The sequence below is a fragment of the Macrotis lagotis genome, chromosome X (genome assembly GCF_037893015.1).
Source record: "Macrotis lagotis isolate mMagLag1 chromosome X, bilby.v1.9.chrom.fasta, whole genome shotgun sequence".
Lineage (NCBI taxonomy): Eukaryota > Metazoa > Chordata > Mammalia > Peramelemorphia > Peramelidae > Macrotis > Macrotis lagotis.
Window position 1 is genome coordinate 13,699,102 of NC_133666.1, and position 26,772 is coordinate 13,725,873.

Consider the following 26,772-nt stretch of genomic DNA (forward strand, 5'->3'; position numbering starts at 1 on the left):
CAAATAGAGGCAATACTCTTGTAGCACCTGATTTTACTGGTAAGAAAAGAAGGAGAATTAGATAAAGTTATCCTGTATATTGGGTTTCTACAAATTTAAGCATTCCTGTGATCCCTCTACTAATTTTCTAGACATTTGCAGAAAATTTAAAGCTGTTTATTCTACCAAAGGATCAACTTTAATTCTTGCTGCCTTCCTAGTCTTCATACTATGCTTGAGTCCTCAATAATTCTGACTCTTGCATTCTCCACACTTGAGATTTAAGCATCCTTATGGCTTACATGAGAGAGTTGCTGATTTGAACCTCACAAAAAGATAACAGTATAAATGAATTTGTTCACATACAAAATCACCATCATATCTCTCAGTTTGCAATGATTTTAATAGAAACATAAACAAAAAGGCATATATGGAACTGAACAATTGCTAAAGAAAATACATCACAAAGACAATGGGTAACTTCTAAAGGGAACTGCAAAAGATTATACACATTTCACATTATCACAACGAACTTTTACAAAAATTGACCACATCAATTTAGGGAATAGAGATATTACAAACAAATGGAAAAACATTGAAATAGTTAATACTTTATAGACCATAACTTTTTTTCTGAACATGACACAGTTTTGACTTTATTAGAAACATTTGACACAGCCATTAGATAATGTCTCCCTAAACACAGGTATAGAGCCAGAACAAGATGATTTAATTATTTAAAGAAGAACCAACTAGATAGTATTTAAGCTAAAATACTTAACCTTCTGTACTGGAGCAATAAAGTGTGGCATAATCACCAATAATCTCTTTGTAAGTGGAAAAGGAACCTCTCTGTTTCATAGGTTCTCTTTCATTCTCCAAACAATGCCACAAGATCTAGAATTTAAGCTTCTAATGAATATTCTTGCTTAGTTTTCATAACAAATACAGAAAGGTAGATTTGTTCAGAGATGAATGGGCATTTTGAAGGGGGCACCTAGAATACTGACAAATTGAACAAACAATTTTGTGGAGGTTAAAATTCAGAAAATGTTTTAGTATGAATGTGGTCTCACTAAGACTAAATAAACAGAGCAATTGCCACAAGGGGTACCCCAAAAGGTGAGCTATGATACAGAGAATGAGGGCAGCACATAAGTCAATGCCAGTTGCCTATTAATCTAACCAATGAGCCTGCCCAAAGTCAATCAGTCAGAAAGTACTAGATGCCTACTATATGGTAGACCCTGTGTTAAGTGCTCGGGTTATAAAAGAAGGCTAACGTCAGTCTCTGTTCTCAAGTAGCTCATAATCAAATGGGTAAGACAATATGCAGACAACTATGTACAAACAAGCTATATACAGGACAAGTTGGAGAGAATCCACACAGGAGAAAGCACTGGTATTAAGGGAGTAGGGGAAAGGCTTTATGTATTAGGTAGAATTTTTGGTAGGACTTGAAAGCAATGAGGAATGTCAGTAGATAGAAATGAAATGGGAAAGAATTTCAGGCATAGGGGGATATCCAGAGTTTTGTAGGCAAGAAATGTAAAGGAGACCAGTATCACTGAATCATTTAATCCATATTTGGGAAGGAAAAGGAGGGACAAACTTATGAAGGGCTTTGAAAGCCACAGGGTTATCTATTTGTTCTTGAAAGTGATTGAAAGTCACTAACTTGATTGAAAACAGAAATATCTTTCCCCACTCCTCAATTTATATTAAATTTGCCGAGTATCAAGGATGAATAATTATTTGTTTCTTTGTTTGTGTGTTTGTTTTTGCAGTAAAGGACTCATGTAAGTATTTGTAGATTATAATTTTCTTCAAGATGTCTTCCAGTCTTTTTTGTATTTCTGACTACCATTCCAGTTAGAAGGGAGCTAGCTCTGGGGAGTTCTGAGGACACCAAGAGCTTAACAAACATAGTGTGAATGGACCTGAGGGTCAGCCATCACATTGTACAATGGAAAAGTCATCCCTGTGACAGAAAAATAAAGACAGGCAGGAGAGCACTAAGACATATATACTTTGAGTTCTCAGTAGAACAACTTTTATATTCCTACCAGGCTCTCAGATTGACTAATAAAAAGCAAAAAAAAATTAACTTCCAAGAAATTAAACAGGTTATCAAGTTCTCCCCACTAAACAAACTAATTTCTTCTCAAATTCTTTTATTTTTCTCTCAATGGTCCGCACGCACACACGCACACACACACACACACACACACACACACACACACACACACAGACACACACGATTGTTTGACTGCTTTCCTCAGTTCCAGCTTTTGCAAGTGCAGCTCTCTCTTGAAGTCACCCTCTTACTCAATTCCTTTAGCTTTCAGTTGCAGTTTGACTCGTTGCAGATAGCTGGGATCAGGGTAGCCAGTTTTCTGGCCGACAGAATTGTAGAGTTTTGTGGTGAATGTCATTCACATCCTTGGCACCTGATGTCGAGATTGTCCTACTATAAATATCAACCTTTGGTCAAAAGCTTTTCTGAGGAGAAGCAAAACCAGCCATTCGTCATTATTTAGCAAGTATGCCAATTGTCACAGCATTTTCCTGGGATGATCTTCTGTCCGTATGCCTCCCTGCATGTCATAATGAATCATAATAGTTTCATATGAACTATAACTTAGAAGTGAAGAAGTCCTTTAAGAGGATGGCATTGTACCATCTGGCTGATTCCTTTTCAGGATATGACAGGATGTCTGGCATACAGGACACTCTGGTTTTTGTTACATAGTCTCTCTCATAAAAGGATCACATACACTTGCAGTTTTGGAGAACTTAGTTTTGGTGGATGATTTCCAGACAGATATCCTCCTCCTCTTCCTCCTCCTCTTTTCCTAAGTCTTCACAGTTAGACAGTCTCTTGGAGGAAGGTAAAGCCATCTTGAAATCATCACCAATTGTGTCCAAGGGGAATTTGGAGATTATTCTAATTCTCTCCAAGGGAGAGACCCGGCCCTTGTTTCTGCTGAGCAGGAACTTCGACACTAAAATATCTCTTGATATATTTCATTGCTTTTTCAAGGTACTTGGGCAAACCGGTCAAGGTCAGTTCTTGTTCGTTCCACTCGAAGTTTACGTGGGAGTGCTTTCTTTCCAGGTTTTCATAGAATGTTTTCTCAAGCCAGCATTTTTTCTTTTGGTCTAATGGTTTCAGGATCACTACCTCTTTAACAATCTGAGGTACAAGCATCTGAAAGATATCAGCAAAATCTTCATAAGCATGTGCAGAGAGGTCTATGTCTTTGTCTTTTGGTTTAAATATAACGAGTGTTTTCTGAGTTTTGGTTTTGTGTATCAATTCCATTACAGTGTGATATGTTTTCTCGATTTCTCTGAATTCTTGACCCAGAAGACGCCAATGAAGAGTATCAACCTCAATTCCATTCTTCACATTTTGAGAGACCATTGATTGCCCAGGTTGTTTTTGGGAGAAGCAACTTGCTTCAATGAAATGCTGAGCTTCTAAAATATCCTCTGTGTTTCCCCAGAGGATTAAGTCTTTTTCTTCAGCTTCAATATGAAGATTTTGAAACTTGTCAGACAGTGTTTTTTGCATGCCAAGTACCACCTTATCATCTGTGAAATGAACCTCCTTCTGGTTCACATTCTGTATTTCTGCCTGAAAAGCTTTGATAAAAGCTTCTTGAGCCTCTTCTTGGGTCCATGCCTTACTTGTTTCAACGTCTAAACTCACATTGCCTGTAGGATACACCAAAGCACTTCTGATATGCACTTGATGCTCATTTTCTATTCTGTTTATAGTTTGCGAGAAGATATCTTTGAAATATTCATACATATGTGGAGGAATTGTGATAAGATTTGAATCTTCTTCAGGTATGATTTGTGGTTTTGAGTAAAGAACAAGACTTCTGCATTCATTTGGTGCAATCTCCTCGGTTTTGCTTGGTGAGACTGAGTCAGGAATATCTTCTTTCTGGTCATTTCCCTCGACCTTATCTCTTAAGAAGTGATAAATTTTTTCAATATCTTCATAATCACCAATCACTTTCTCAGGACCATCATGGCCTCCCTCTATTTTGATATTTGGACAAAGATTGGTAATTATCTCCCTTTGCTCTTTGGAAAGCTTGAAGCTCAGCTGAGCCTCCACTTGGAGAAATACTTTTTGTTTGGAGGAATTAGAAGCACTAGCAGCACCTCCTTCCTCTGGTTGCTTCTTATCTGGAAATTCCTTTGGCAGTGACTGAGTCTGAGGGGAAAGCTGGCTTATCTCCAATGTGTTGTTCTCCCCTGGATCTTCATTTGTTTCTATGAAGACATTCACATGTTTTGTATCACTGACAGGCACAGAGTGATCTCTCTTGGCTATCACACCTTCCTTGGCTTGTTTTTTATAAAACTCTACCCAGTAAGTGCCTTCAGTGGGACCAGCTTTGACCTTGCACTTGCCTCCCCCAGACTTCCATGGGTTCTGGAAATATTTCTGCAGCTTCTTCTGCATTCCAGGGCAACTCTCAGATACCCGGATCAGGACCCGGTATGGTGGGCTGTGGGCAGTGCTGTCAGTAGCCATCAGGGCAGGGAAGAGACTTGTGAGTACAAGAGCTGAGGCTGTGTGTGATCTTTATTTGCTGGGCTCTGGTGGGGGAAACTGGGGAGAAGAAGAGAGACAAAAAAGTGCTGTCAGCTCTCTACCTCACCTCTTTACCAAGACCATAATAAAAATAATTGGTTGAGAAAACACAAACATAAGACAGAGAATCAAATGGCAACAACAATGAAATCCCAAATAATTAGTAGTTCAAAGAATAATTTTTAAAAAACCAAGTAATTATTTGAAAGAATGATGATTATGAGTATGAAGATCATGGTCATGAAACAATATACAACTGCCAGAATGTAGATAAAGCAACCCCAAGGAGGAAAGATTGTGTATGTGTGTGTGTGTGTGTGTGTGTGTATACACATAGATAGATAGATAAACGACATAGAAAACAAGAGAAGTAATGATCTGAATATTAGTTGAAATACTAAGAAAGCCAACAAGTAAACAAGATTAAAATAAGCACAAAGATTTTTTTTTTAAATAGAGGAGAGACTTCTGGGGTGGAGTCAAGATGGAAGCATGAAGCTAGCATGCTTCTGGAGATTTTCCCACCACAACATTAAATGAAGCCTCTATACAGACATTAAAGCTACATCTCCCCCACCCCCAAAGAAAGATCAAAACAAGTTTTCAACTGCAGACATCATGGAGGATCTTTACTGAAGGTCTGTATCTCTGGTAGAAAAGAAGAAGTAAAGTCCAGCTAGGTGGGAGAGCAGGAAAACCACTGGAGGTTTTTTTAGCCACAGTGTAGTCCAGGTCCTGGCAGCCAGACAGCAGCCCAGGCCCCTGCAACTAGAAAGCAAGCCAGTAGGGAGGATCCCAACTACAGACAATATCAGAACTTTGGGAACGATAGGGCAAACGTCAGAACTAGTGTGAGAAGAAACCACAGCAGAGCAGTGACAAGTTACCTACAACAGAAGTCTCAAAGGAGTCGATGACTTGGACATAAATCCAAAATTTCAAAGAAGAACTTGAAAATAAAACCCTATTAATTAGAATTGAAGCAACAAAATCTAAAGAATCTATAAGAAACCAAAATTCCATCAAACAAAATTAAAAGGCTGAAAAAAATGAAAGAAAACAAAGTACTTTTTAGGAAAAACAAATGACTTGGAAAGTAGATCTGGGAGAGATAATTTATGAATTATTGGTCTATCAGAACACCTAGGTCAAAAAAAGAGCCTGGAAAATATTCTCTCAGGAAGTTATTACAAAGACCTGCTCCTATATACGAGATCAATAAGACAAAATAGTCCTTGAAAGAATACACAGAACACCTCCAAAAAGGGACTCAGGATTAAAAACTATCAAACTATCATGGCCAAATTCCAGAATTCTCAAATAGAGGAAAAATTACTATAAGTAGCCAAAAAGAAGCAATTTAAATACAAAGGATTCAAAATCAGAATTAACACAGGACATATCAGCTTTAACATTAAAGGCTTAGAGGACCTGGAATATGATATTTCAGAAGGTAGATTGCAACAAAGAATTTACTACCCTGCAAAATTGAACATATTCTCACATGAGAAAAGATGGATGTTCAAAGAAATAGAGGACTTCCAAAATTTCCTGATAAAAGGAACAGAACTGAACAGAGAATTTGCTGCTCAAATACAAGATTCAAGAAATGCATAAAGAGCTAAATGGAAAGGGGAAAAATCAAATGTTAATCAAGAACATTAAATTATATACAACCCTACAAGGAAAGATAACCCTTGTAACTCCTGAGAATTTTATTTCTCTTAGGATAGTTAAAGGGTTGAATATGGTGGAAGAGATTGTACTTAGGGATATAGATATGGTGGGTTCTTGTCCTTCTATTGAAGAAAACCAAAATGACATCACTATGTTTGAGACAAATTACTGGGCATCTGGCTGTGGCTGATCAGACCAATACAAGCTCAGAATGCTCTGAAAGGTCATATACAAATAGTCCAGGTGAAAATCTAGGATGCTCACTTTAAACTTATATGTCTCATGTTTCCTTTGACCTACTTTAATTCTGCCTTGCTCATAGATATCAGTCCTTTCTTTGATGAGGGCATCATAACCTGGGTGGTCCTGTGCCAGTGTCTCCCATATTATACAATCAATTGTAAAGTTCTCAAGAGAGACCTTCAGGATGTTAGTAGAGTCCTTAGAAGTTCTATACTTATTTAAATTAGAAGTGATTTTACTTTACTAGATACTTAGAGGTTTCTTTCCCCATTTATACTTTTCTCTTTCCTTTTCTCTCATTCCTCCCTCCTCCCTAATGTTTTCCTCCCTTTCCACTTTAAATTTTCTGTTAATTTTAATTTTTTTTTACTTTCACTTATACTTTCTTCTTCCCTTTTCTTCCCCCCCCCCCACTTCCCTGTAGGGTACAATAGAATTTTAAACCCAAACTCTCAGTATCCCCAAGTCTCCACACCAAGATGTCCAGGGCAAGAAACAGAAAGGAATTGGCTTAGGCTTTGTTGAGCTGGTAATGAGTGACACAGATTCCATAGGGCTCTGATTGACTATCTAGCAGCAAGAAACAAAGCAGGAACAAATTTGCAATTTGCTCTTGGACTGAATTAGGGACTGCAGGAAAAATTCTTTTTACAAAATACTCCCCCCCCCCCAGATAATCACTTAGGCAGATAAAATTGGGTCGGCTAAATTTTAAGAATTATGTGAATGAAAATGAAACAGGAGATAAACTTTCACTACAAGGTATCTTTGGCTTACTTTCTTCTCTCCCACTTCTCCCCTGAAATTCTCTGCAAGACTCCTCTGCAGCCTCCACCCACCTTTCTCCCCCACTTGCCACTTGTACTGGCTCAACCTTGAAACAAGAACAGAAGGGAGGAACTAAGAAAAAGGACTAGTTAATAGAAAAAGGGGGCATTGTTTCATGAAGACTTGGTGAAACAACTTTTAAAAAGGAAATTTATTTGAAGTTGTAGAAACAGAAAAAGAAACAGTGAGTTTTACCAGATGGGAAAATATGTTAAATAAATAAATCATGAGAGAAATGATATTTTATGTTGAGAAAACTTTAAGGAAACAAATTCTAGGAGGATGAGAGTCAGCTCTTTGTCCATTCTAAAGTGCCTAAAGGGATATATAGAAATGCCAGAAAAAGGGAGACTGAAGCATATGCTGAAACAGTTGATCATTTAACAGGAAGAATCCAAGTATACCCTATGGTAAAATTAAAGCTTCAGGAGTTTAATAGTGAAAATATAGATTCTGATAATGTTATTTATTTCATTTCCAAAACAATCACAGGAATTCATGAGACAATTGAGATCTAAGAACAGAAGAACCCCTAGAAAAGATTTAGGGCTGCCCCCTTAAAGACAAGTTATTTGGTTTATTCTATCTGAAAGGGGGTAGGGAATATTCCAATTAGGCTGTGGGATTTTTGAGTGGCTGTTTGTTTTTCCAAAAGTTATACCAGTTAAAATCAAGGAGTGTTAAATATTAAAACGTTTGAATGGAAAGGTGTATTGTGAAAAACAGAATCAGAATCATGTAAGAAAATGTGGTTCATAAAGCTGTAAAAGTTTAAATAAGTCAGTGAGTCTAGTTAAGAACAGTACATCCTAAAATGAAAAAGAAAAAGGAAAGTATAATGAATACAGTCTGAAATATGGCTAAACAGCATGTTAAAGGAAAGTGTAAGTTGTGCTGTCTGAGTAATGAGTTTGAAAGAACTGTGGAGAAAATAATAAAAGGGTTGCAAGGAAAAATAAAAAGGTATGGAGGAAGTTGAGGGGTTTTGAAGTATATCAAATTTATGGAAGTTAGCTAAGGCATGTGGGAAAAAAGTTTAACTTTGTATAAGTAAAAAGGATTGATTTGGGGAACTCTGAAAATTGATTTCAAAATCAATGTAAAAAGAGAAAGACTATAGAGAGTTATAAGTCAATTGATAAGCTATGGAATGTCTTCTGGTTTTGCATATCCCTGGTTTATGCTAAATTGAGATGTGCTTTTAAATCAGTTTGGGGGTAATTTGAAAATTGCTTTAGACTGCCACTTTTGCAATATCTGGTAGTGAACTGACTGGAAAGTAATAAACCCCATAATATGACTTGTGAGCAATTGCTAGGTTAATGTTAATTTTTTAATTTTATTATTATTTCTTCTATTAGATAACTCTAATAGGCTAATCTTCTGTACAAAGTAATCTGGAAATACATGTAACTGAATTAAGGGGTTTGTAAAAATGTATAATTTTGATTATGATATGTGGTATTCCTAAATGTTCTAATATTAAGAAATGTTGGTCAGTGAGGATAAAAAGCTCTGATAAGCTAGAACATTAGGAAGTTAGAATTGCACTGATAAAGATTAAAATTTGCAAACTTTTCGGTTTTGAAAAGAAAATAGTTTAAGGTTATGTTGGATATAACTTTTAGAATTTATAAGATTGTTAAGAAAAGTATAAAGAAAATCTTATAATAATAAGAAGGAATTTTTAGAAACATCTGGTCTTAGGAATTTTCTGTGTTGCAAAGTTCTAGGGAATAAAGGAAATATACATGAAATTGGAATGTATTTCATATAATTAGTAAACTTCATTTAAGAACAGATTCAAACTATACTTTTTGAGAATCTTAAATTGTGTTGTAATAACAAAAAATGAATGAATTGAAGTTTCATCTATCACCTTTTAAAGTAACTTACTTCATATCTGTCATTTGAAAAGAAGAAAATGTGTCTATTTGAGGTCTTGTTCTAGGTAAATGTAACACTGCATGGCATAGTTTTACATTAAGGCTTTTGAAATTATCATATGTATAAGATTAATTCATGAAGAATCTAATTTTCTTTTTGAAAATAGAAGTGTATTTGGAATAAGAGGTAAATAAGCTTGTAAAAGAGATTTGCATGTAGAAGATATTCAGGTATAAGGTTAACTTTAAGAGAACTTGTTCTGTTTTGCTTTAAAAGAATGAGATGTCAGCATGGAAATATTATGTTTCATGTAGGTTAAAAATTAAATGTTCAATTTTGAAGAAGTAAAATTGCAGATTTCTCTGCCTCCCTCCCTTGTTAATTGCAAATTCAAAAGAATAGTATATAGGAGATTGGAAAGTATATTCTAACTGCGAGATACCTTTCCAGTAGCATTGAATAAGTGTAAGGGAAGAATGACTGGAAAAGTAAAAAGTATGTAACCCCTAATTAGGTAACTTATTGGGTAAGCTGTTGAAACATTTTTGTTATGTTATGTGATATACTTTTGTAAATATAAGATATTTTACTGTAATGATGTCAAAGCCTGGAATTAATAATTAATTGCTTTGTAGGGATAATGAGGAGAAATATCAAAAGTCACAACCCTCTGGAATCCCTGAAATTTTTAAACAATGTGTTGGAACTTGCTCTAGATCTCTAGGTTCATATATAAATGTAACAATGGAAAGATTGCTTCGCAAAATCTAGTAATTAATGTGTTACTCATTACTTTTTTCTTACATTTGGAATTGATAGCACATTTTGAAGATTAAAAGTCCCCTAAGATGTTCTAATGGATTGAAAGAATTTTAAAATCAATGATTTGTATTTCAAACGTGAATAATAATCAAACTGCTTTATTATAGATAATTGTTTACATAGGAACTTTCTGATTATATATGTAAATTAGGATTATTGCCATTAGCTATTGTGATATATATCACACACATATATACACACACACACATACATACCCCAAAACTGTGGTTGTTTGCTTTGAAGTAAAAGCACCTGAGCAAAAAGGGAAAGAAAAAAATAATGATAATAATTTGACATTTTTCTGTGACAATCTCTGGCTAATTTTTATGTGGGAATTCTGGAGATGATCCCCTTAGCCAAAGGAGGTATTTATTTACTGTACAGAAGGAGGGGTCTTTAACCAAGAGGCTTCTGACATAATATCTTTATATAGGAATAAAGCAGATATGATGTCAGACAGAAAGATATGTGTCTAGAGATAAGAAGTTAGTGCCACTAGAGGGACAGATCTTCTAGTTGAGTTATGAAACATGCTTGTGAAGAAGTTTTTGTATTTCAGGGAATGCTCCAGATGCTGGGAGAACTTGACTGCTCTTTGCATGGGTTGAAAGATAACCTTATTTAGTGTATTCTGATGACAGGGACCCAGGAGGTGTGCTCAGTGTAGATATATGTGTAGGGGAGAGGGCTCATTGATTCGGAACCCCCTCTGTCCAGATTATAATTAGTATTTAGTCCTTGTAAAGTTGGTTCACTTGGAGGTCTAATCTGATGGAATTACTATTTTAGATCAATGGTTTTTGTTCTGTGTCTGATATCAGGTATGATCAGCAAGGAAATGTTTTGGGTTAATGCGCTTCTAAAGCCAGGACGCCCAACAGAGGTTTGGAGACTACATGTGACAAGTGCATTGGGATAAAATGTTGAAGGCGCAGCTTTTCAGTGTAGACTTAAATCTGACTTGATTTCCCTAAATGTAACATCTGAATAATTCTCACCAGATAAATATAAAATTTAGTTTAAGGCATTTGACTACCCATATGACCTCTGCCTGGAAACTGACACTCAAAATTATCTATAAAGGAATTTTTTTGATGTCCTGGATCTTTATAGTAAATTGCTATAAGAAAATCCGATTTAGAAATTTTAGGTCAATTGAAGAATAAAAAGACCTAATTCTGCACAATAGTAGTCTTAGGTTTGAGCCAAATATTCCCAACAAAACCTTCTTAAGGTTAATATTTCTAGTGAAGTCCTCTCAGGGTTAAAAAATTTTAAGGAAAAAAAAAACCATTCTTCTTAGAAGAACAACCTTGCACTCCAAATGAGACTTGTAATGCCACCTGTTTTCTCAATAAGGATATTTTTACTAAATAGGAGAATAGTAGACTGTTCCTATGAAGACTTTGCATTCCAAGACAAGTTCATAACTTTATGAGAAACCTATTTTTACTAGACTTAGACATTATTTCAATAAGAAGTAACTGAAGGTTATTCTCACTATCTGGATGGTGAGGTAATATTTTATAAAAACCTTTCATTCTTTTCTTTGTTGCTGGGGTAGATTTTCCCAAGTAGAATGAAACTCTGAAGGCTAACCAATGAGTTAACAGAGAGGATAGGGAGTAGGAGGAGGAGGGGATCACATTAGGCCATATAATTTTGCTTGACTGTCCTCTGGGTGCATGAGTCTGCCCTTCTCTCAAGAAAAGCAAATACATTTTTTTTCTCAGAATATTCTGTGAAAATTTTCTTTAGTGTATTTTTATCACACACAAGTTCTACTGTAAGTGGGGGGGAATGAAAGTCAGTTGAGGATATCAGGAGAAGAATCATCTATAGTATATTTAGAAACATTTTGGGAAGAGAAATTCATTTTAGTTAAGGATGCTTGAGTTATTATTTTAATGAGAAGCAAGAGGTAGAGAATGTATGTCATTTGCTGAACATTGTACTCAGATGATCATCTAATGTAGATGTTATAAGCTCAAATTAATCTACCACTTGTTTTTACATTTTTGCAAGGCAAATGGGGTTAAGTGGCTTGCCCAAGGCCACACAGCTAGGTCATTATTTAGTGTCTGAGGCCAAATTTGAACTTGGGGACTCCTGACTCAGGGCCAGTGCTCTATGCACTGTACCACCAAGCAGCCCAATCTAGCAATTTTTAGTGAATCCACTTGTGTAGTGACATAATTATGGAAGATTTATTTTGTTAAAGTGAAGTATGTATATCAATGTGACAGCGAGTAAGGCAGAATGTGAATTGTAATGGCACTAGAATTTTATTGTCTAATGATGAAAACATGAGTGTAAGTCTGATAAGATGTTGTGATAAGAAGTTCCTTTACCAGAAGAGAAGATTTCAACAAGTTATCTGACTTAGGGTTTGGAATGGACTCTGCAAATACGGAAAGATATTGAATGTCTTCAGGGGAAAAGAGAGAGACCAAACCAGTTCATCTTCCCTCATCTTACATCTTTGTGTGTGTGTGTGTGTGTGTGTGTGTGTGTGTGTGTGTGTGTGTGTATGGCTCAGGGAGTTGTGCCCCCTTTAATATCTGTAACATTCCCCATGACTCTGTAAGTCTAACACCCTTACTTATGCTCCTTTCTGGCTGACCAATCTTATGTTTGTTGCCTGTCTATTACCTAGAAGAAGAAGGAGAGGCAACTATTAACTCCATTCCTACTCCCAAAAGACTCATAAGGGTACAGGCAGTGATAAAGATCATTACCAATCAAGAGATAAAGAATTTCACAGGAAGTTATGGGGATTATGGTAATGAAAACACAGGGAATGGGCCCCTCTTGGAAAAATAAAGTTGAATATGGAGGGAATATTGAGAAGAATGGTATGAGGAAACTTCATAGAGGATAAAAAGAATAGGGGGGGTTGTGAGAGACAGTCATTTAGTGAAGTTTCCTCATTAAAAACCTTATTCAAACAGTTTCTGGGTTTGCCTTGGGAGACAGATTCCCAAGTTATCTGCAGTTACTGTAAATGGAATTTCTCTTTCTATCTCTTGCCCTTGGACTTTGTTGTTCATATATAGAAAGAAAACATTCTTATATACAGGTGGTGAGAATGAACTTCCATTTTTATATTTTTATATTCTTATACATTTTTGCATTCCTTAACAGTGTTGTTCACTGGGAGAGAAAAACACTATCTGGTTCCCATATTATTGGAACCTGAGGTAATCTTTAGAACTGAACTGATTCTTTCTTTCTGACTGGACATCTCTAAATTTAGTCAAAGGAAATGCATGATAAGGTTTTGTAAAACATCACCTTTAATAGGGTATAGATTAGCTATGAATAATTAGGATACTAAGGATTGAATTTGCTCTGCACAGTTTAGATGTTAGTGAAAAGACTATGAGCCCGACTTACCAGCCAATGCTGGGATAAGACAGAATTTAGAGGTGGGAGTATTAATCACTATAAAAATAAGCTGCCAATTATTATTTCTGACCCACTCCCTGCCATTTTGCAATGGAATGTGTCCTTTCTCAAGGAAAATTCCTAAGAACATTATTATTATTATTAGTATTAAGGTAGTTAGAAGGAAAATACACAGAGGGGAAAGATATAAGCTGTCTCTGAGACATGATATTAATAAAAAAAAATAAGGAACAAGAAAAAGGGATACACCAGGAGAAGGAGACAAATAGACGCACCATCAGGCAAATCATCTCATATATAAGATGTGTGAAAGAGCTTTTACAAATAAGGTAACATGTCTTCTCAATGATGTGGCATGGCAAGGAAGGTAGAAGACAATTTGGAACTCAAAAGTGTAAACGTTTGAAGATTAAAATTGTTTTTACATGTAATTGAGAAAAAATAAAATATCAATTAAAAATCATCCCTTTAATTATGACTAATGACTTCTTGGGGGAGGAAATGACATCAGATGGTTTAAATTCATTTAAAAAATCAGTTCTTTTCACTAAACCCGTAAGTAACAATAGGTTGCTTTGATTTTAAACTGCTAACGCTATTTTTAAGTCTTTCAGATAATGATTGCCCAAAGTTTTGAACTGAGACTAGAGTATTCATCAGCTAAAATTTCCCTTATTTTTAAATCAGATATTACAGAAACTAATTGTTTCTTTTTGTTGTTCCTTCCTCAGTTGGGAGTTCTCCCTTATCCCACGCTTTAAGGAGTTTCCTTTGATAGATTATTTTTGCCTACACTAGTGTTTTGTGTGTGTGTGTGTGTGTGTGCTTGTGCATATTATACATATATATGAAAAATTCTTAAACATGACAAAGAAAAATCTGTAAGACACATATACATACACACCTGTGCATATTCACATATATATACAAAAAAGATAATGAATGTGAGGTCTTCCCACTAGTGATACCTTGAAGCTTCAGTAGCAGCCTCTGGATTTTACTTCTCCTTAATTAGGTAAAGTATCTCTTCTGGATGGAAAAGCTAAAAAGATTATTTTACTGGCCCAGTTTGAATCTGGGGGAGATATTTGTGGAGACAGTCTTCAGGAACACCCTAGATAAAGTTTTAATTATTTCTCAACACACTCCTATTACATTCACTCCACTTAGTTGAACAGCATTGCCACAGGTCTGGCGCTCAGTTTGTGAATCTAATCAGGATTCAGGACATTAACTGAATGTTGCACACAAGTGTTTGCCCAAAGTCTTGATATTGTCTAGCATTTTAAAAACAATGAGGAGTTAGTGACAAGTTTATTTAAGAGATATTTCCTGAAAGCAAATACTGTTTGAAAGTTTCTGATTTGTCCTATCATAATATTAATAGGGTTTATTTTTGTGTTGTTGATGCTATGGTGCTGCTCTGAACATAACAGTTGTGAGAGACGGCCTTTTAGTGAAGTTTCCTCATAACAACCTTATTCATACAGTTTCTTGGTTTGCCTTGGGAGGCAGATTCCTAAGTCTACAGTTACTAGAAAAGGAATTTCTCTGTCTCTTGTCCTTTATTATTTTTTATTCATAAATTTATTCATAAATTATTCATAAAGAAAACATTCTTATGCACAGGTGGGAAAAATGATGGCTCTTTAGTGAAGTTTCCTCAATACACTTTTGTGCACATTCTGGTGAGAATAACCTTCATTGAGACTTCCTTGGATACATTTTTATATTCTTTATCAGTGTTATTTGCTGGGAGAGAAAAACATTGTCTGGTTCCTATATTCTTAGAACCTCAGGTAATCCTAAATGAACTGACTATCTTTCTGACTGGACATCTCCAAATTTGTTTAAAGGAAATGTTATGATAAGGTTTTGTAAAAATATCTTTTTCGTAGGGAATAGATTAGCTATGAATAATTATGGTGATAAGGGATTAAAAATGATAACTTCCTAATAAGATAGAGATTAATTATGAATAGGTAGGATAACAAAGATTGAATTTGCTATGCACCTGTTGGATAATATTAGTGAAGAGACTGTGAGTCTGTCTTACCAGCCACTGTGTATAAAATGAGAATTAAGAGGTAGGATTATTAATTACCATAAAAATGACCTACAAAATATTATTTCTGACATACTTTCTAGTTTTGGTTTTGCAATGGAATGTGTCCTTCCTTGAGGAAAATAATGACATATCCTGCTGCCTGACTTAGACTCCAAATTCTTGATTCCTGTGAGCGTTGTTTTACTTCACACAATAGTTATACGAAAACCTGAGAACTGTATAATTGTAGTATAGCTCTTGAAAAGATCTGAATTCCCTAAAGTGGGTGATATTTTGTAAAATAGTATCAAAAGGTAAGTGAGGGTTAAATTCTAACATTGGATTGTCCTAAAGAGATTATATTCTAACCTAGTTTTGAGAAGTAACTTTGTATAAGATTCTTTACCTTCTCCCATGATCAGGTACACAGAATGGAACCAGACAAATATTCTGCTAATGTTATGCCAACATTATTGAGGCACCTGTAGGTCATGATACACATAAAATGAAAAAATACCTGGATAAAAGATCTGAAAAATAGTTGTATTGAAATAAATTTTGAGAAATAGTTATACTGCATATTATTTTTAGATATCTAGAAGAATTCCTACTCTGTGGTCTGCTCTTGTGCATTTCACTCATAGTCTCTTTTTTTTTTGCAAGGCAATGGGGTTAAGTGACTTGCCCAAGACCACGCAGCTAGGTCATTATGAAGTGTCTGAGAATGCATTTGAACCCAGGTACTCCTGACTCCAGGGCCGGTGCTCTATCCACAGCACCACCTAGCCACCTCCCCCATACATATTTTCAATGTATTAATCAATCTTGTTCATTATTTTCTTCTTTTATTTATTCTGTGATTATCATCCTTGTTGAGAAAAGAGATGAGGCTGGAAGTTAAATATTAAGAGTAAAGGTTTGTAGATTACAGCATGCTTTCTCTGGTTCAATAAATGTCTTGTAGTGATGGGAAGATCATAATAATAAGACAACAAACTAAAATTTGTGAGATGCAGGCGAAGCAGCGCTTAGGGGAAAGTGTACCTCTCTAAACACATAAAAATAAACAAAAGAAAGAGAAGATCAGGGAAGCTAGGTGGCTCAGTGGATAGAGCACCGGCCCTGGAGTCAGGAGGACCTGAGTTCAAACCGGCCTCAGACACTTCATAATGACCTAGCTGTGTGGCCTTGGGCAAGCCACTTAACCCCATTGCCTTGAAAAAAAAAAACCTAAAAAAAGAGATCAATGAACTGGGCATTCAAATAAACAAGAACAAAAACAAATGAACAATCTCCATTTCAACACCAAAATAAAAATCCTAAACCTCAAAGGAGAAATTAAAAAAAAAATTAAAGTAAAAATATATTGAACTAATAAATAAAACTGGAAGCTGATTTTATGAAAAAAAAGACGAGGATTTTCATTCAAAATAGCAACTCAATATAAAATATTTGTAAGCCAATCTATAATAGAAACCTAGGAACTACATGAACATAATTACAAAATAATTTTCACTCATTTCACAAATAAAGACATCTAAACAATTAAAGAAATATTAATTACTCATTGTAGGCTAAACCAATATAATGAAACTGACAATTCTATCTAAAATAATTCACATATTTATACCAAAGTATTATTTAACAGAGATAGAAAAAAGTATTAGCAAAATGCTAAATAAAATATTAGCAAGGAGGTTAGAGCAATTAATCACAACGATCATACACTAAGACCAGGTGTTATTTATCCTTGGAATGTAGGACTGATTCAATATTAGAAAAATTAAAATCCAAATGACCATAATACAAGCAAAAAACCCCCCAAATCATAAGTTTATATCAATAGGTATAGGAAAAAGCTAGAAGAATAAGAGTTCAAGAATATCAAGGGAAACAATGAAAATATGTGAAGAAAGGCTGCCAAGCAGTGCCAAATTTCAAATTGTTAACAAAGCATGTTAATCATCCAAACAATCTGGGGCTGTCTAAGAACTACAGTGGTGAATCAGAAGCATGGATTACATACACAATACATAGTAGTAAACCATAGTAATCTGGTGTTTGAGCAACTCTGGGGGCAAAAATTCACTGTCTGCAAATCATTGCTGAAAACATTGAAAAGCAGTTTACAGAAACTTGGCAGAGACCATCATCTCACAATTGTTTACCAAGATAAAATCCCAATGGGTAAATGATTTAGACAAATTACTGGAGCATGGTAAAATTTACCTGTCAGATCTATGGATAAGGAAATGGAGGTAAACTGATACAAATACAAATCACTCCGCAATTGTTGTAAACAAGTAACATTCAGAAGAAGAAATCAAAGCTATCAATGAAAACATATACTCTAGGGCGGCTAGGTGGCACAGTGGATAGAGCACCGGCCCTGGAGTCAGGAGTCCCTGGGTTCAAATCCGGCCTCGGACACTTAATAATGACCTAGCTGCGTGGTCTTGGGCAGGCCACTTAACCCCATTTGCCTTGCAAAAAACTAAAAAAAATGGAAAATATATACTCTAAATCACTCTTGATCTATTCCAGAAGGAGAACTGATTAACTGTGCAGATTAATTTTATTCTAATTATTGCTCTAGCTAGCAATTCTAGTATGATATTCAATGGTGGTGGTGATAATTGATATCTTTGCTTCATTTTCTTTCATTTTCTATATTTTTCTTGCTTCTGATTTTATTCTATTTTATTTTCTAATTTTTGCAAGGCAAATGCAGTTAAGTGACTTGCCCAAGGTCATACAGCTATGTATTAAGTATCTGAGATCATATTTGAACAAAATGCAGGGAATCAAAAAGAGAAAAAAGCCCCATAACCCAATTTTAATAATGACTAATAATAAGAAAACTTTAAATAAAATATTAGCAAGGGGGATTTATAGTAATATATACTGTGATCCTGCTGATTTATGCCTGGATTGGAGATTTTGTTCAACATGGGGAAAAATAAAACTCTCTAGGGATTCTGAGGTCCAGGTAAGTGTTCTCCTCTGTCACTGCAGAAATCTCTGGTTTTTTAATCCTGGAACTGAAGGGGGAATACCTTCTTTTTTTTGACATCAAAAATTAGCTATATTTTATGCCATTAAAACACAGTACTGTCCATGTGACAACATCACTCATATTATATAGCATTTTAAAAAGAGACTCTGAGGTGTCAGTATGACCAAGAGCATACATTATATTTATGGAGAGATAAGATGAGCAAGGAGGAAAAAAGTCACCTTTCATATCCACAGATAATGGAAGAGACTATGAACAAGCTTTACAAATAATCACAGAAAATGAACAACTGAATGAATAAAATTGAAAAAGCTTTGGCACAATCAAATCGAATAAAAATTAGAAAATAAACAGTATAATGGGGGAAATTTGGAGTAAACTTCTCTCTTAAAGGCTTTACACAATAATAATGTGTATACATACATCAATATAGACACAGTATTTATATGGAATTGATTCAAATTTATTAGACTAAGGGGTCATGCACCAATAGATAAATGGCCAAAGTCTATGAAGAGGTAGGCTGCAAAGGAAGAAATCTCAGCAATCAACAGCCATATGATAAAATGCTCTAAGTTATTAATAATTAGAGAAATGCCAATCTAAAGAACTTTGAGGTTCCACCTCCTACCCCTCAGTCTGGGTGACAAAAAAGGAAAAATGAGCACCCACACCAGTTTTCTTCTGTGTTATCTTCTTCCTTTATATTGTAAACTTTCTGACACAGGGACTAGCCTTGATGATTTTATCCCCAGTGCTTAGCACAGTGGCTGGCATATCATAGATGGTTAATAAATGTCTATTGACTGTTCATGAACAAAATGACAAATGAAGCAGAGACAGCAGGAAAACAGGCACAGTAAAAACACAACTAGTAGAGGTGCAAATTGGTCTCGACATCCTGGGAACAATTTATAATTGTGCCCCCAAAGTTACTGAATTGTGGCCCTAAATTGTACTAGCACGGAGCTTATTACCACATAAGGAGCAAAAGAAAAAGGATTGTTCATATAAAAATAATTACAGGAGTGCTTTTTTGAAGTAGCTAAAAACTGGAAACTAAGGAGGTGTCTACTTACAGTGAAGTAACTGTGATCTATGAATACAATGGTAGGAGAACATTTTATTTTACTGTAAGAAATGGACAGTTTTAGAGGAAACTGGGAAGAACTCTTAAAATCTGATACAGATGGCAGTGAGCAGAACTAAATCAATTTATACAAAGATAACAATATTGAGGAGAGAAAAAAAGTTTAAAAGTTTTGGGAATCCTATTGGATGCTGGATCTAGATGAATCACTCCTACTAAGGAATGGATGGACTGAAAATCCACAATGGCACCTGCTTATTTGGACTTGATCAAGATGAACACTGGTTTGGCTAGAATATACATCATTATGGTGAGCCTTTTATTGTTCTTGCTGCTGCGAGGAACCGGGTGCCATTAGGAGGAATTGATAATAAATCCTTGCAAAAATAAATTTTAAAAATACTTTAAAATAAGAGAATTATTCTTTTAAATTCAATTCAATTGATTAGATGATCTACACAGGGACCATCCTTTTGTCCATTTTTAAAGTATTTGAGACGGGGAGGTAGCCTTATCTGCTTGGCCTCCTAAGCCATATTAGCTCTGCAGCTACTTCACTGAGCCTAAAAGAGGTGGGGTTTGCCCCTGTGAAAGACTTCAGGTCTAATCAACGAAATGATCAATGAATATCCTGGAAGACCGATGAAGAAGCATGGGACCCACATTTAATATTGGCCAAATAAGATACATTTTCAGATAGAGCCAAAATAGGGATTTGTGTTCTTTGACTGTGCATATTTGTGACAAGGGCTATCTTTCTTTTTCCTCTTTCTTTTTTCAATGAGGTAAGGTGTGGGAAGTAGAGAAACCAGAGCCTGGGGAGAGGGAAAAACCAAACTCACACAAAGACAGCCACTAAAGCATTAAAAACCCCAACAACAATGGAATAGACCAGAACAGAAGGAAGACCAAAAATCAACCACAAAAAATCGGTAGCTTGGAAAAATACGTAATGAATTTATTGATTAAAAAACCCCCAAGCTAAAGAGAACAGAGATCAACAGGTGCACAGTCAAGCCTCTTGTTCCTTTTGTCTGCTGTACAAGGGAATCGGGAGTTTGTTGAGCCCAGAATAATAAATATATGCATGAATGAATGAGTGACGATGAAAAAGACGAAAATAGTAAGCATTTCGTGGACTGAACACTTTTTTCCCTTCCACCCCCCAGCAATGCCACCTTCCGTCCCGTTCTTGCGAGGGTCGGAGGCGGGCGCGAGGCTTGGGGGGGGGGGCGGAGGGAAGGGGTGCGGGGATCGGGCAGTGGGAAGAGGGCCATCGGAGGTTGGGGGGGATGGGGGATGGATGCATTCCCAGAGGACCCCCCAGGCCTCCCGGGACCCGTTCGGAGCCCCGGGCACATGCAGCTGCCGAGCCATCCGTGGGGGAAGCCCGCCAGGCCCGGGACCGAGGGGGGGGGCGCACCTACACGCCCCGAGGGGTGCTGGGGAGCGAGTCCGAGGGACGCCCCGGGAGACCGTACTTACCTCCCACACACAGCGGCTCCCGCGGGGATCGAGCAGGCCCGGGATGCGGGAACAGACAACAGCTGCTGGCAACCCCTTTTCACAAAATGCGCAACAGCCCAGCCCAGGTGAAAACCGCAGAAAGGAGGAGACTGTGACGTCACCCGGGAGGCGGGGCTTGACTCGGCCAATGTATTAAAGAAATGAACAAAATTTGGACAACGCCTCCCCTCCCAGCTAATTAATTGCTCAGTTTTAAAATTTTTAAATAAATTTATTTTCCAAATACATGCAAAGAGAACTTTCAATATTCGTTTTTATTGTAAAGGTTTTTTTTTCCCAAATTTTTCTCCCTCCCTCATTCCCCTGCCCTGCCCTTCCCCTTCCCCCTCCTTGGCCCAAGTCATCTTAGGTTACTTTGGGTTGGGATAGTGAGATCTGTGCTTTAGGATAATCACTTAGACGGCTGAATGGTGAAGACCAATCTGAGTGGGGAGACATTTGAGACAAATGAAATAAAGAAAAATATTAGTTGAAGCTCTTTTGTCTAATTTTATGCCTAAAATACTGATAAATGGATGAATGTTTTTTTAAAAAAATAAAGTAGCCAGTTTAACAGAACAAAAATAAATTTAACAAACCACAAATGATCTTACAAAGGATGGGGGAAGGAGAGAAGGAATCCAAGTTGAAAATGGATTTACACAATTGCAAAACACTTCTCACATAAATAAAATTAGATTTAAATGACTGGGCAAACATCAACTGCTCATGGATGGGTCAAGCTAACTTAATAAAAATGACAATTCTACCAAAACTAAACTGTTTAGTACTCTGCCAATAAAAATTTCAAAAAAATTACTTTAATGAGTTACAAAAAATTGTAAGTAAATTCACAGGAAGAAATAAAAAGTCAAGAATTTCCAGGGATTCAATGAAAAAAACTGCAAAAGAAAATGGTTTAGCCCTACCCGATCTAAAATTATATTATAAAGCATCAGTCATCAAAACTTTCCGGTATTGGCTAAGAAACAGAGTGGTTGACCAGTTGAATAGACTAGGTGCAATAGAAGGAAATGACTATAGTAAGCTGCTGTTTGATAAACCCAAAGAGTCCAGCTATTGGGACAAAAACTCTCTCTTCCATAAAAACTGTTGGGAAAATTGGAAGTTAGTATGAAGAAACTTGGATTAGACGAACACCTCACACCCTATACCAAAATAAGATCAAAATGAATACAGCATCTTGACATAAAAAATCTTATTATAAGCAAACTTGAAGATCAAGGAGTAGTTTACCTGTCAGATCTATGGAAAGGGAAGCAGTTTATGATCAAGGAAGATATGGGGAATATCATTAAAAACAAACTAGATGATTTTGATTACATTAAATTAAAAAAGCTTTTGCACAGACAAAACCACTGTAACCAAGATCAAAAGAAATATAGCAAACTGGGAAACAATCTTTACAACTAGTATTTCTGACAAAGTACTCATTTCTAAAAATTATAGAAAACTGAGTCAAATTTTTAAAAAACCAAGCCATTTCCCAATTGACAAATGGTCAAAGGATATGCAAAGGCAATTTACAGATGAGGAAATCAAAGCAATCCATAGTCATATGAAAAATTGCTCTAAATCATTACTTATTAGAGAAATAGAAATTACAGCATCTCTAAGGTGTCACCTCACACCTCTCAAACTGACCAATATGACCAGAAAGGACAATGATCAATGTTGGAAGGGATGTGGAAAATCTGGGACACTAATGCATTGTTGGTGGAGCTGTGAACTCATCCAACCTTTCTGGAGAACAATTTGGAATTATGCCCAAAGGGCAACAAAAAATGTGCATACCCTTTGATCCAACAATATCACTAATGTGTCTATACCCTGAAGAGATGATGAAATAGACTAAAAACCTCACTTGTACAAAAATATTGATAGCAGCCTTATTTGTGGTAGCAGGAGGTGGGGGGGTGGCATCAAGATGATGGCTTGAAGGCAGCATTTCCTGGGAACTCCTTCCCCCCAGAACTCCAAAAGCCAACAAATGATAACTCTAGCCAAAATTTAGAGGGGCAGACCCCACAGAAAGACTGAGTGATACATTTGCCCAGTCCAAGATAACTTATAAGTCCTGTGGTAAAGGTGTGTTTTTCACCAGGCCCGGGGTGGGGGGGAGGGTGGAAAAAAGCTGCAGCCACAGCCCAGCCCAACCCAGCCCAGCCCAGAGATCACCAGCAACAGCTTGAAGGGGTGGGGAGAGAACTCTGCTACACCAGAATGAGTGCAGAGTAAGGAGCACTAGTCACAGAATATGCAGTGAGAATCTGGAGAAAGCAGCCTGCACTCCCAGAGATGGTAAGTGAAGCCTGCAGAGATTTCTCTGCTCTCCCTCAGAATAGGACTCTGCTGCTAGCCTACACTCAGATCCAGGTTGCAGTTTGGGCTACTATACTAAGTAGCCAAACTGGATCCCTCCTTATAGCTACAGGGCAGAGGGAAGTTCAGGGGCATCTACATATTAAAGCACAGGCAAGAGAGCATAAGACCTTAGAGGAATAAGGGTCCCAGTGGGGTGTCACCCCCCCAAAAATACCCCCAAACCTTGGAAATCCTGTCTTGGGCTGAGGAAATGAGTAAACAACAGAAAAAGAAGACGCTGACCATAGAGAATTCCTTTAGTTCCATGGAAGGTCAAAACACATACTCAGATGATGACAAAATCGAAACTTCCATATCCAAATCCTCCAAGAGAAATAGAAAATGGGCTCAAAAAAGAATTTGAAAATCAATTAAGGGAGATGGAGGAAAAATTGGGAAGAGAAATGAGAGCAATGTAGAAACTTGTTGGAAGATATACACAAAAATACTGAAGAAAATAATATGTTAAAAATCAGTTTAGGACTAATGGAAAAAGCAAAACAAAAGGCAAATGAGGAAAAGAATGCCTTAAAAAGCAGAATTGACTAGTTGGAAAAGGAAATAAAAAATCTGTCTGAAGAAAATAATTCCTTCAAATGCAGAATGGAACTAAAGGAAGCTGATGACTTTGCAAAAAATCAGGAAATAAAATTCTTCCAAAAAACCCAAAAATTAGAAGAAAATTTCAAATAAATCTCATAGGAAAAACAAAGGACCTTGAAAACAGATCCAGAAGAAATAATTTAAAATTATTGGGCTTTCTGAAAGCCACAATCAGGATAAGAGCCTAGACTTCATTTTTCAAGAAATAATACAGCAAAATTGCCCTGAGATCATAGAACCAGAGGGTAAAATACAAATAGAGAGAATTCACTGGTCACCTCCTGAAAGAGATCCTAAAGATCCTAAAAGAAAAACTTCCAGGAATATTATAGTCAAATTCCAAAACTCTCAAATCAAAGAGAAAATTCTAAAACCTGTCAGAAACAAACAATTCAACTAGTGAAACTCCCTAGTCAGGATTACAGAGCATTTGGTAGCATCTACATTAAGGGCTCATATGGATTGGAATATGATATTCTGGAAGGCAAAGGATCTTGGTTTACAACTGAGAATCAACTACCCAGCAATACTGAACATCTTCTTTCAGGGGAAAAGATGGATTTTCAATGAAACAGAGTACTTTGAAACTTTCCTATTGAAACAACCAGAGCTGAACAGAAAGTCTGATCTCCAAGTACAGGATTCTGGTGAGGGGTTGGAAGAGAAGGACTAACTATGAGGAACTTAATGATATTGAACTGTTTGTATTCCTGCATGGGAAGAAGATATTGATAACTCATATGAACTTTCTCATTTATAAGAACTGTTAGAAGGAGTATATATAGACAAGGCACAGGAAGGAACGAAATATTATGGTAAAATATAGTAAAAAAATGGAGTCAATGGGTGATAAAGGGAAGTACTGGGAGGAAGGGAAAGGAGATGAACAAGAAGCTAAGGCATTTCACATAAGTGTCAAGAAAAAACTTTTTCAATGGAGAGGAGGGGGGAAGGTAAGGGGGAATGAGTGAGCCTTCATTCTCATCATAAATGCCTCAGAGGGAGCAGCTAGGTGGTGCAGTGGATAAAGCACCGGCCCTGGAGTCAGGTGTACCTGGGTTCAAATCTGGTCTCAGACACTTAATAATTACCTAGCTGTGTGGCCTTGGGCAAGCCACTTAACCCCATTTGCCTTGCAAAAACCTAAAAAAAAACATAAATGTCTCAGAGAAGAAATAACATACACACTTAATAGGGTGAGGAACTCTATCTTACCCTAGAGAAAAATGAGAAGAAAGTGATGGGATAAGGGAGAATGGGCGGAGGGAAGGGGGGAATAGGTAACAGAAGAGAGGGAAGAATGAGGGAGAAGGTACTCAGATTCAATACACTTTTGGACAGGGCCAGGATGAAAGGAGAAAGAGAATAGAATAACTGAGAGTGGGGAGGAATAGAGTAGAGGTACAGTTAGTAATAGCAACTGTGGGATAAATATTGAAGCAATTTCTCTGGTGGACTTATGATAAAGAAAGCAACTCACCCCAGTGACAGAGCCATTGAAATCTGAACACAGACTGAAATACATTTTTTTTCTCTCTCTGTTCCTGAGGGTTCTCATCTTCTTGGTGGGTGGAGGGGGCTTATGTTTACTCTTTTTTTTGGTTTTTGCAAGGCAAACGGGGTTAAGTGGCTTGCCCAAGGCCAGACAGCTAGGTAATTATTAAGTGTCTGAGGCCGGATTTGAACTCAAGTACTCCTGACTCCAAGGCCAGTGCTTTATCCACTGCGCCACCTAGCCGCCCATGTTTACTCTTATAATACATTCAATTTACATCAATGTATAGCATGGAAACAATGTAAATACTATCAGACAGCCTTCTGTGGAGGGGGGAGGGAATGGAGGGTGGGGGAAAATTTTTAAATTCAAAACCTTGCAAAAATGATAGGTACATACTACTATTGTATATAATTGGAAAACAAATAACATTTTAACAAATTTTAAAAAAAGAAAGAAACCACAAGGGATGGGAATTCAGGAAAGCCTGGAGGTATTTGCATGAACTGATGCTGAGCAAGATGAGCAGAACCAGAAAAACACTGTACACCCTAACAGCAACATGGGGTGGGGTGATGATCAACCTTGATGGACTTAATCATTCCATCAGTGCAACAATCAGGGACAGTTTTGGGCTCTCTGTGATGGAGGATATCATCTGTATCCAGAGAAGAATTATGGAGTTTGAACAAAGACCAAGTACTATTACCTTTAATTTATGATAAACTTTTATTTAATTTATGATCCAGATAGTGAGAATAACCTTTAGGATTATATCTTAATGAAGTAATGTCTAAGGCTAGTAAACATAGGTTTATCATAAATTAAATAAAAGTTTATCATAAATTAAATAAAATAAATTATTAAATAAAAACTGATATCTTATTGTCTGATCTTGCTATTTCTTATATTTTATTTTTCTTCCTTAAGGAAATGATTTCTCTCTCATCACAATCAATTTGGATCAATGTATACCATGGAAACAATGTATAGAATAGCAAATTCCTTCTATGGGAGGGGTGGGGAGAGGGAAGCAAGACTAGGGGAAAAATTGTAAAACTCAAAATAAATAAAATCTTTGGAAAATAACATAAGGATGAAAATTAAAGAAACAAAGAAAATGGATTTACAAATGAATTCTGGGAAACCTTTAAAGAAAAAATTGAATTCA

General features: G+C 36.4%; 1 protein-coding gene across 1 annotated transcript; it reads right to left on the bottom strand.

Annotated features, from left to right (window-relative positions):
- Positions 1-408: 408 nt before the first annotated feature.
- LOC141497717 (E3 ubiquitin-protein ligase DTX3L-like) lies at positions 409-21,191 on the bottom strand. The gene is made up of 2 exons (XM_074200486.1): positions 21,098-21,191; positions 409-4,612 (listed from the first exon to the last, which is right to left on the bottom strand). Exon 2 carries the CDS (start codon positions 4,532-4,534, stop codon positions 2,927-2,929), a length of 1,608 nt encoding a protein of 535 aa, XP_074056587.1. The 5' UTR covers positions 4,535-4,612; positions 21,098-21,191; the 3' UTR covers positions 409-2,926.
- Positions 21,192-26,772: the final 5,581 nt, after the last annotated feature.